A 12,500-nucleotide genomic window follows, 5' to 3' on the forward strand; every position below is an offset into this window, starting at 1 on the left:
CTCTTTCCCCAGAGACTTTTATCTTCAAGCTTATAGTTTGCTTTGTTGTGCTAATGATTTAAACCACTTCTTATTTCTGATTAAAGCCCCCAATATCCTTCATAAGAAGTTAGATCCACTTCTTTCACAAAGATTTAAAGAAACAGAAACCTTTTTAAGTTGTGTTTTGTGAACTAAGCTGAGCCCTTGCTTCCCCTGTGGAAACTTAACAGAATACGCTGCATCCATCTACCTTTTGGGTTTCGGACTGTCAGTAACCTCAAGGACAGCAAAGAGTTTGGGAGAAGAGTTGAATTTAAAAAAACAAAACAAAAACAAAGAAAAAGGAGAAAGAAAACAGAAAAACAAAAAGCTAAAGACTGTAGAAGCTGTCTGATATACTAGACATTTAGCAGAGGGTGGTGTTGCTTGCTAATGTTGTTTGATTTGGAATAAAAGCATGAAAATGATGTGCAAAGGCCTAAAATTGGAGATGGAATACTGTGCAGTCATCCTTCACATTTCTCAATTTCATCCTTCAGAGCCACAAAATGGGGGTGATACAGTTACTGGATGAGATTTACAGTAACAGCTGTGGTCTTCCCACACAAGGGAGGACCTTCTAATGGGCTAAGGTCTGTTTTGAACAGACGGGGAGTAACAAAACAAGGTTCCCTATTAAGGCCGAGCAGTAATATTCCTGATAAAGAAAACAAGAGTAGTGGTAAGATTGCCTTTAAGAGACCTAAATCCCTTGTTGTTGTTTAAAAAAATAGAGCTATTTTAGAAACTGCTAACTGCTAAATAAATAAATTAAAAAAAAGACTAAAGGGATAAAAATGCTGGAGATTTTTTTTTAATCTACTCTCTAGCAACTGTAAAGAATGCATAGGAACCAGTGCCAGTGGCATATGGCTTTCTACTGTGCTAAACATTCATACAAAAGACAGGTTCATCAGTCATTGGAGTATCTGGATAAAAAATTAGCTCCTGATGGATGGTATTTAGAGCTTACCTGCTGCTAGTACATTACCAGAGAAACACAGGTTTTGAAACCCACATGACATCAGAAACTGCAGACCATGAAATACCCCACGTGCAAGTGCACATAATGTACGCCAGGTTATACAAAATAATAAATAAGCTATTTAAACCCTCTGCATAAAATTGGGCCCGCTGCAAGGAACCCTGGGTCAGTCCTACACAGGCCAATTAATGCACAGCATCTGCTGTATAGAAGCAGTGCATGAAGCACTTCCGAATGATTTCAGCAATTAAAAGAAAACTGTTTCCTGCCTGTTCTGACAGCAACGGTTTCAATGCAAGAGTGAGCATCAAATCATTGTGAAGCTGAAAAAATTAAAGCCTCTTTTTTTTTTTTTTTTTTTTTTTTGGAAGAGGGGGTGGGTGGCAGGAAGATTTCTTATGGAAGAGGATCATTCTTTTGTTGTCCTACATTCTGTGTTTTTCTGCCAAATTAGACAGAAGGCTCCAAGGGCTTACAAGGCCCTTTACAGTATCACCTTCTGGTGCACTGTTGCTCCCTAAAAAGATGGATCAATATCAACCCTGCTGATTCGTCTACAAAAGTGAAAATCCTTGAATTACATTTTTGAGGCCATTATCTTTAGAATACAGGTGCTCCCAATGCAATGCATTTTTAAAGCCTGTAGATCTGCAGAAAAGCGCAGGCACAGCCCCAAGCAGTAAGCGTCTCTGATTTGGTTAAAAGCGCAGTTAGATTCTGATGTTAATGATGCTTCCATTCTGAGCCTGAGACAGAGGCTGATAAACATCCCTCGAAATTTCCATTATTTTGACCCTTTCACCCTCACACATTTATGTATGGCAGGGAGGGACAATGGGAGACTGCAGTATTAAATCAACAGCCAAGGTATCTTGAGGTCATAAAAGTATTGCATATACTTTTGCAAAATCCTTACAAACATGAGAGACCTGTGTTCATTTTAGGCACTAAGGTAGGCCAAGGGGGTTGGAAAATAATACTCCGTGTTACTTTTCTTAATCTATGTTTTTATTTGAATTAATCCACTTTGGTTTCACTGCCCTTCCTTGATGCTCTCTCTCTATGACTTGTTGGCATTGTGGCACCCAGCACCAACCTAGAAAACAAATCAGGAGGAATTGGATGAGCAGCCATAAAAATTCCTTGACGTCGTCAAAATCTGAGTAAAATCATTGGTGGGGGTTCCCCCTCCTTCCAAATTAATTTGAAATAGTAACTATACAGCTGAAAATATCATTATCGGCAATTAACAGCACTTGACAGATGCTTATTAAACTTTTAAAGCCATTCTACTTTAAAGAATAAATGTAGGTATAGCACTTCCCAGATTTCCTGACCTCTGATTAACCCAAGACCACTTGATGTCCCTCTACTAACCATAGCACTGGTCTCTGCACCCCCACTTATCCAGACCACTAGTGGGGAATTTCTGAAATGATCAAGAGCAAACCTTTGAGGAAGCTGATGTGCAGCACAGAAGTTTTCTGGCAGGAATTAGGTTACACACACACATGGATTTAAGAGATTAAGCCAAAGGACAGGTTCTGTTTTAGGAATATTTTGATTTATCAGTGATCATTGAAAACCCTTGTGAATCTGCAGAAAGCTGTGCGTCATTTAGAAACAAAATAACAATAAATCCACATTTCTAAATGACATCATCCATTTCTCACTAGTAAGAAATTCTATTATTAATTACAATTTGTTTCTTACTGTTACAATCAAACTTCCCCTTTCTTAAACCCCGCTCTGACACAAATCTACATCTATGTATTTACACAGAGAAATATAAATAAAATCTATTAAATCACAAAGTTATCCCTACAGAAGAATATAGTGTTATACTATAACATAAATGTAACCAGAACACAAAGGTAGTTCAAAAGGTTACATACTTAATCTGTATTACTATATAAAGCCAGTGAACATAAATATTGCTTTCAGACTTGTGGAGTGAGAATGGTGGAAATATCTGAGTGCTTTTGTTATTGGGGTATTTTGTTTTCTGAGATTATGAAACTAATTTTATCTTCTGTTTACTGATAAAACTCGAAGAAACTATATTGTTATATGCTGAATCATAAAGGATAAATGAGATTCCCCTTCATGTTCAAACAAGTTTGCCACCTCTATCTTACAGAAAAATAAAGCACACAAACCCATCAGAGAATAACTATAGAAAATCCAAAAAGAACAAGGAAAAACACCACTTTTAAATAAGGGAAAACCTTTGTTTGTTCATTCTACTTGCAGCAGATAATGTGTGTGGTTTGGGGAGTATTTTTATCTATTAAATCACCTCATTAATCTCTATATCAAATATATTTGCAAAGTCAGAATTTAACTAACTAATCCTGTTTCTTCTTCTTTCCCTTGTGATTATTTTCTCCACGCTTCATATATCCCAGCTGGTCTAATAATTATTATGGACAGAAAATAACAAAGAGAAACACCTCCCTTATTAGATTTTGGGGGCAGACTGGCAAATGGGGTTTGAAACTACAAGTAAACTGGTGAAAAGCAACAGGTAACATTAAAAAAATCTCTTATTTTACAAACTGTGTGGAGGGCTCAGAATTGGGCAGGTTTTGTTTTTCACTTGTGACTATTTTCAAGTTCCAGCTGACTAGACATGTTGACAATCCAATCAGAACCTCTTCTGTGCTTTTGAAAGTTACACGGTTACAATAAAAAAAAGTGGAAGGGGGCAGAATTTGAAAAGATATGCCTACAACAATTTAACTAGAAAAAGATTTTAATTCAATAGAAAATGAAAAATTCTCCATCTATTTCTAGCCAAACAGCATTAAGGAGTCTGCAAAAAATAACTTACCCAATGCCTCTCACTTCAACTGTTTTAAACAATCACAGGATTTTATCTTAATTCTGAAATTAACCAAACCATCAGTTTGTTGAATCCCATCATATATTAATATTCTGAGAGGAAAAGCCTGCGTTATACAATCTCAAGGGACAGGCCTCTCCTAGACTAGAGAAAGATTTAGCATTTATAAACTATGGCTTCCCTCTGAAAGTCATAGCATAATCGTGAAGTGAACGTGCTATTTAAAAAAAAAAACAGTTTGATCTTTGATAACATTCTCTAATTATGATTTTTCTGAATGTATTTGAAAAAAGTATTTACTTATTAATTTGCATATCAGACACATGCAAAACTGAAGTAGTAAAAATATTACTAATTTTGTGGGTCCATAGAGAACTTGACAATCTATGCTTTTGCCATGAACATCTCAGAATAGTTACGAAGAGCCCATTTAGGGAACACCCTGGCAGATGTCTTTAACCATAAGCTGACAACTTAAGCCCTGCCTATGGAACCATTAGTATCTTTTGTCTCCCATATACTGTGGGTTTCAGTCAATAATATTCTATACACAGAAAGGTCAAATGGGATAGGAGACACAAATGGTGAATAGGACCTGCATTTATGTTGTTCTCCATGATTAATGCAGAATGATTGCGCAGTCAAAATGACTTTTCAAATTTGGGGGGGTATTTTTAGTGGTTGATACATGATAAAATCGTGACAGCAGCATTTTGACTGTGGTTTATTAAGATGGCATTGCATGCAATCAGTGCTTGGATTCATCTGTGCTGCCTCTGAAGCAGCGTGAGGGTGCAGGATCTGTCCCATGATACTGATTTTCACTTTGTGCTTCACTTCCCTTTCCCTTAACATTGATTCTGTGCTGAATCTGGACTACTCCAAGGACCTCTTAACAATAGTTTCATCATAATATATACCTCTCTACAACAACTGCCTTTAAAGAACATTGCAATACACATGGTTTACTACAAACAGACAGTAATATTATAGGATATACGATTTGAAAGTTGCAGCTAAATTTAGTCTTTTTTTCCAAATCAGGTGTACTCTTTTGCATTCAGACAGTATTCAAACGCAGGCTAATTGTGTTGTTCATATTACTTTGATGAAATGAGTGTTGTTCAGAGTGCCAACCCTTCCCAGCAATAATTAAGTGACTTCCCTCCAATAACGTGGCAAAAACGGTAAGGAAAGTGCAATGCAACTATAAAACGAAGAACAACAGTGGTGGTAGAAGCTCTGCTCCTCTTAGCGAGACTTCCCTATTGTGGTGTTGAAAAGCTGAGGCCTGACATGTAGCCAGCAGAAAATTAATTTCTTGCATGTCCACTACTTTTCTGGCAGAAGTGAATTGCAAACTGCTTATCCAACTCGCCGGAGCACCCTCACACAGCCTTCTATCAGGCTTCAGCAGCTCAGAGCTTTTCAATAAACAGCAGCCAAGAGAGCACATTACACTTGATCGAAAAACAACGACAAAGTGTGAGGAAAATGAATGCAGAGACTGTAGTTAGCTTCTCATTTGGCTAAGAACACACAGAGAGGCACTAACAAACACCATATGCTTTACCTGGCCAAGCACGATGGCCCATAACTAAATGGCTGACAACAGACACAATTTGTTAATGCAGCCACTCAAACAAAGATGATGTGCCCCCTCACGAGAAGTTTCTTATTGCAAAGTTACCTCTGAAGTACAGCTAATGTGGTCTAGTTCTCAACACTATTAGTCTCTGAAAAGATCTCTCTGTGAGCAGAGTATTACTATAGAGAATTTATTATGTTAGCTTCCAACAGTATTTAGCATCATTCACAGATAGAAAAAAAAATATATATTGAAAAAGTTAATCCCAATGCAGTGTATTCATAAGAGCATAATACCTGAAGGTGTGTGCCTTGTTTCCGCACACCATTACAGTTTTAACTGGTAACTACAGTTGGCAATGTAAAAAAATACTTAAATGCCTTGTTTTTCAAGCTGACTAAAGAAATAAGATTATACTCAAGCAATGGGACAAAAGGGTCTCTATCCATCAGAGAGCTGCAGGTCTTTGTCCATCCTCCCCTGGATAGCTATAGTGAGCAAACTGAATTCTGATGGACAGCCAAGATATGCAATCTGAATCATACTACACAGCTGATGCTACCTACTCTTCGTTCCCTTTTTTTAAAAAGTTTCTTAAACTAGTTCCACATAGGAAGAAATTAAGGTAAACCCTTTTCAATAACACAAATGTATTTTTTGTAATTAAAAGCCATACAACAAGCACCGACAAGCTCCGGTCAGCATAATATAGATTATGCTGTTCAAACATTTTGCCATTCACTACCTCCAGCAAAAAGCTGCAGGAGAGGAGAAGAAAAAAATTCCCTTCCCCCATCACTTCATACTCTACTGCACTATACCACTTGTGGATTCATACCTGGAAATTTACTTATTTATTTTTAATCCCCTGGCCCTGGCCACACGCCCTAATGTTTTTATTCCTTCAAGACCACAACATATTCAAATCAAGTGTAAAAAAATATTTAAAAACATTTAGCAGAATTGATTTTTTTTAACCCTTCCATTAACACAATCAATCAAAAGTGTAAAGGTTAGGGAAAAAAATGACCCAGAGTCCTTGCCTTGAAAATATTGTTTTTCTCCAAAAAAGTAAATGTTTTCTCAGTCCCTCATTCACTTTGCAACTCTTACTTGCCTGTGGAGAAGCAGTATGTTTCATGCTCCCTATGATGAGATGAAAATGTTGTAAGGCAGTTTTTCTAACCAGATTCATGTGATCTTTGGACTAGCTGTTTTGTTACCTGTTCATTAAATTTTGTCCTTCTGTGAGCAAACATGACATTAATAACTTTTCGGATAGCTCACAAACGAGTATCTCAGCATTCCAGGTCCCGGTCCCACAGACACCCCAGTCATGATTAACCTTACACAAGCATGTGAAGCAATGGGGCTCCTCCCAGGCATAACGTTACTACCACTTGGGGCTTACGCTAGCATTAGGGAGTTCAGGCTGAGCGGGGCTCAATTTTAAGCAATTACAGCAATGTTTTAAAGTGCGAACATAAATAAAATGGCTCAAATGCTATTTTTGCCAAAAGCAGCATTTACTAGCCAGAAAATATTCATTCCTTTGCTGCATGACACAGCAGAGTTTTTCTTGTAGTGTTACTAAACCAGAATTAGGTTGGTTTCCCTGTATAACTAATTTTGAACATAAACATGTGGGGACAAGGTCCCAGGTATTTACATCCCTAGATCTGTAGCTTTTACTTCCATGAACAGAGTAAGCTTCCTGAAACAGAGGAAGTATTGTGGAAATGTGTAAACAGACCAACCACTCTACAGAGTTTCACTGGCACAGCCCATTGCCTTTAGAACACACTTCTATTTGGAGGAGAAATGCTAACTTTTTTATTCAATTTTTTCTCTGCCCCTCTCTAAAGTATAGGCTTAAATGCTGGAGTATAAATTCAGATACTACGACTTACTATTTCAGCAATGTCTTAAAATAACAGTATTTGAGAATTAAGCAATGCAGGCATCATTCTAAAGTTTCCTATGTCAGTGCAATTCCAGTGTGTAGGTACCTTCCACAGTGTAGGTACAATCAGATTCAGGCATTTTGCCCTTAAAAGTAGTAATAGCTGGTGCTATACTCAGAGTTCACACCACACTCAGCATGTCTACACATGCATTTAATGTGCAGTAACTTAGTTCACAGTAAGCAGTTTTTAGACCAGCGTTTACACATGTAGGTGTTACAGCACACTAATACTGTGTATGCACTGATTTGGGAGTAAAGTTACTCTCAAGTCAGTCCACACAAACAGGGCTCCTGCACAACAAGGCGTCTACACATGCTTTACTGTGCAGTAACTACTCAGGAGTAAATTTGCTACCTGCATCGTGCAAGGACAGTAACTATGGCAATTTATGCCAACTCGGGAGCAAATCTGCATGATACAGGTAGCAAATTTACTCCCGAGTTGGTGTAAGTCACCATGGTTACTGCACAGTACTGGCACGCACATGTAGACGCATGACTATACTGCACAGTAATTTTCAGTTACTGCACAATAACATAAGTTACAGTGTAGTAATGGTGTACCTGTAGACATGCCCACTGAGTAATGATGAAAGCCACTTCAATGCAACACTTTTTCAGTTTTAGTGCTGTGATGTAACAAGGATAATAGTAATGTGGTCCTGCCCTTCCTTCTCTCCCACTTAGATTTTATTCTTTGCCATAATAGGGTAAGGGAAGCCCCAAGAACTTGTTTTTGCACAACATGGAATTTCCCTTCCAGCAGCAGCACAATGAGGGGGCTGAGTGCTTGGGGCAGCTGCCACACACAGAAGCTGTGGCAACTTCTGGTGCCTATGCCATCAGCAAGGCCATCCAGGGGGACAGAGGGGATGCTGCCTCAGGCCCCATGCTTTGGGGGGTCCCTGCAAAGCTGGGCCGGCTTCATGTCCAGCCACTTGCTCCCCCAACCCCCCGCTGCTGTGTCCAGGCCCTGCACAGGCTGATTTGCCCCAGGCCCCCCACACTGTTATGGTCATCTCTGGCCATCAGCGTGATTGTGGCCACAGATAAACTTGAAAAAACCCCAAAACAGCACTTTACTGGAAGAGGAAGCATATTAGTTTCACCCAGCACCCTTAATAGCTTTTATTTAATAGCTCATTCAATCGGTTATTAAATAAAAGCACCAAAAAGCACCAAAAAGCCCCCCTGAAGTGCCCAATCTATACAGATGTTGGGTGAGCCAGGTCAAACTACTGCAATGCCTCTTCTGGGCACGCACTGCGCTTGGTACGGAGGTGCGCTGAGCTGGAAGTAAAGCACAGGGGTTTTTTTGCATCTGTAAGGAACCCGTGTGGCTGTGGCAGCACCAGTTCCCCTCCCCGCCCCACTTCTCCTTGGCCCCTAGGTCAGTGGCCAGGGCAGCTCTTCCAGTCACCCAGCCTTGGTTATACCACTGCCCTCAAGAAATGTTTAAATCATATAATCTTGCTATGAAACTAAATGACAACTCAGCTTTTTTATTTTTAAGCAAATAATCTTTCTGTAGCCATTCACATCTACCTTATTTCCTCTCAGTATTAAGGTTGTGTTTATGAACTTCTTATCTGCTTCATGGCAGAATATCAAGCAACATTTCTGCTACAACCAAAAGCTTCTTCTTGCAGGGAACTTACCACAGAACAACACACTCTTGAGATGAGTTTTGGCTCTTATGCAAGCGTGAAGTTCCCCCCAACCCCAACGTAATTTGAAATGTATTTTCCAAGAACAGAGCTTCAATAGAGAAAACAGACACAAACAATATAATAATGACAACGTAATGATACTCTATTCTGGAGGCAATGTTCAAAAGAAAGTGGGGTAAAGAAGACTGACTCACTTTCTTTTATACAAAAGAGAAAAATTGCATGTGGAACACATCATAAAAACTATATATAGACAGACTGCATTTCTTACCATGTCACCGGGCTTGACAGAAACAGCCACCACTGCTCCAGGCATCGGTGATCTCAAAATGCTAGTCGTGTCCTCCTCTGCTTTCTCTGGCATGTACTTACTCAACTCTGCAGCAAGCTGGGTCAGTATTCTTAACTTGTACTTAAGGAAAGAACAGTAGGAGAAATGTTTTAGACCACTTAACTCTGCAACTCTGATGAACACTTTGATATTATTTATTTTTAAAAAATCATGCATTATTTTTGACAACTACAGACATGTTTTTGTATTGTATGCCATGCTACTACACAGAATTGTCTAAAATATACTAAGTTTAGAATGGCTGTCAAAAATTCCATTACCTGGATATAAAAAAAGAAAAGAAATATACAAGTAAATCTAAAGTTGCAAGACCAAGTAACTAAAAAGACAGTATCAAATTAAAAATCAAGTTCAAATTTCAGGTTCAAGAATAAAGGTTTTTGAGTTTGTTTTATATCCCTGTAGCCTACCAAATACTATTCCAAGTGATCCTGGAGTACTTACATTCCACATACACATCATTATAACTAAATGGAATCAGAATTGGCCCCATATCACCAAAACCTCTTCAGATTATTAATAATGAAGCAATTTTAAACTTAATTTTACTATTATTTATTCAGGATTTGCATTTTCCACATCATTCAGCTTTTGCACTGAAAACCAATCAAGCCATTTTTCTTCTATGTTCCCATTTACATGTAGAATGCTGCAATGTTTAGGCTGCAGATAGTTCAGGGAAATGTCTAAATAAAATGAAATATGTTTAACTATTTTTGTCATAAAAAACCAGAAAAAAAGTTATATCTATTATGTTTTTAAAAAATATCTTCAACTCCTCCCTTCTTCCCATGAAAAACGTGGAGCCTGAACTACCTCATAACATCCTTTTACATGAACTTTTTGTAAACATCTGTACTGGTACATCTATTTTCCCCCTCTACTTTAATTCTTTAAAAAAAGTTTGTACACTTTGACAGATCATTCATTGACATTATTAGAGTTTTTCTGTCTCAGTGCATATGAAACTATAGATGGAAATCCAGTAGATGGCAGCAGGTCTCTGTGTGAAACTACTTAATCTCTCACATAAATTTAGAGTTGAAGAACAGAATTGCACTTCATCAATTATTTAAACAAAGCTTTCAATAATAAGTGTTTTAGAGTAAACTGCTTTTAAAATTCAAATCTGCATTTTGATGAACTACAGACAAAACAGCTTACTTTCAACAGTATGTTTTCTATTGAAATAATTAATCCTTTTTTATCCTTATTTATTAGAGGGAATCTCCTTACTTTTCATTTTCATGAAAAACAACAGAGATTTCCTTGCAGTGTGGGTAACGGAAGTCCAACTTTTGCTTTTGCCAAGGGTAAGGCAGGATATTTAGAAAATACAACTGAAAGGTAATGAAGTACGACAGTGCAAGCTTTAAAAAGCAGATTTCTTCAGATAAAACCAAACAATGCAACAGTGGGTTATCAACCTACATGAATATTGCCTGGATACTTGAAACGTGCAGTGAACAGTGTAACCATTTGGCTCTGAACTATGTAAAATTTATGAAAGATGAGTACAATTTACTTGAGCAAAGTAAGATCGCTAAATGTAATAAAATAGTAGCCAGTGAAATTATAGGTACCACCCAAGGACTTTCAGGACTCGAACCAAAATATTTTTTCTTGGGTATAACTGATGCAGCAGCATACATGAGCCAGTACCATTTTATATGCAAAAAGCTGCATTAACTCAAAGCCTCCTACAGTCATTATTAGCATGGTGAGCTCACATTTTCAAAAACAAAGTAAGGTTAGCCATTTACCTCTCGGCCCAAATGACTACATTTCATGCAGTATGCTTCTTGCCATCTCTTTTTTTTTTTTTTTAATAATTGTGTATGTGAGTGTGCGTATGCACGCCTGCGTGTGTGCGTAAAGGAAGGGGGGGATTGTGCCTAGAGCAGATTTGAGAACATAAGCTGCAAGTAGAATTGCGACAATGTGACAGGTCAAATAATAACATCTTATGCATGTTTCTTTACTCTTGAGTGTATGTTTTGCAATCAAGACATACAAGTGTCTGCCAGTTTCTGAAGGATATGATCCTTAAGTGAAATTACTGTGCAAATAAAAGCTTTTTGCTCCTATTAAAATTCGTCTGAGTCATAAGTGGCAAGGAAAAAAAGCTTGCAGAGTGCATTCTGCTGTCAATCTAATAAACATTCTGTGCAGAGGGACTATTTATCAAAGATAAATTGTACTTAAAAGTCCTTCATTAAATCTATGGGGGGGAATATAATTACACCAAATTGCACAGTTTCAGTATCCATGGTTAGTGTTGTCTTTGTACTCATAGTTTGAAAATAATAAAAAAAATTCTAGCTCTTGGAAGAAAACAAAAATAAAGTTAGCTTTCTGGACTGGTACTACCGTATGGTACAAGAAATTACTTGGATAAGGTTTTAAAAGGTTATGCCTACCTTCTATTTAGTTTCCTAAGCTATGTATGGGCCTACCTTTCTATGCTGCCCAACCTCTAAATTTAAACTTCAAATCCAGAATAATACAATTGGATTTCTAGGAAGAAATTGAATTATCCAGTTTCCGACACAGTGAGGTTCAAGTACTTAAACTAATTCCTCATTTATAGCGCAACTTGCAGCTGGGGAAAAAAGTATTGCCAGTGTGTTGTCTTTTAAAGTTCAGGTCTCCATATCAAGTTATGATATCCCTACCAAACTCTCTGTTTTTACTATCTTTATAAATTTCATATCTTTTAGATTCCTTTCTCTGCAGGACTCCTGCTTTGCTTGGAATGAGATGTAAGAGTCAGTAAACTGAAAGCTTTCAAATGTAGGTCTTTGTTATTGATGAGCTGTTCTTTTCCCTTTTGTATTTGTTTATTGTTCTTTAGTCTTTTGGGGGGGATAAGCGAGTTATTGTAATCAAAAAGTAAAAAATAACAACAGTAAACTTTTTAGGAAAGGGTTTTTCGGCACAGTTGGCTCACAAATGACCTTTTGGAATATAAAAAGACAAAGCAGTAGAAAGAAGGTTCCTTCTTTAAGATTATCTTTGATGTATTTATACTGTTGACTGGACTGATTAAATACCCACATAGCATTCTTTTGTA

General features: G+C 37.6%; 1 protein-coding gene across 4 annotated transcripts in view; it reads right to left on the reverse strand.

The window, feature by feature from the left end:
* PCCA (propionyl-CoA carboxylase subunit alpha) overlaps window positions 1-12,500 on the reverse strand; it is a 465,712-nt gene that overhangs the window by 9,051 nt on the left and 444,161 nt on the right. For 2 of the 4 annotated variants that reach the window (XR_003094962.1, XM_025208619.1), the window contains 2 exons: window positions 9,347-9,487; window positions 1,983-2,102 (listed from right to left, as the gene is read on the reverse strand). Coding sequence is in view for 2 of the 4 variants with exons in the window: in XM_025208619.1 (XP_025064404.1) it covers window positions 2,067-2,102; window positions 9,347-9,487 (177 nt within the window). In the remaining 2 variants the exon portion in view is untranslated. Of the gene's footprint in view, window positions 1-1,982; window positions 2,103-9,346; window positions 9,488-12,500 lie in introns of those variants that run through there. The other 2 variants (XR_003094961.1, XM_025208618.1) reach the window with 1 other exon arrangement.

This window comes from Alligator sinensis, unplaced genomic scaffold (genome assembly GCF_000455745.1).
Source record: "Alligator sinensis unplaced genomic scaffold, ASM45574v1 scaffold744_1, whole genome shotgun sequence".
Lineage (NCBI taxonomy): Eukaryota > Metazoa > Chordata > Crocodylia > Alligatoridae > Alligator > Alligator sinensis.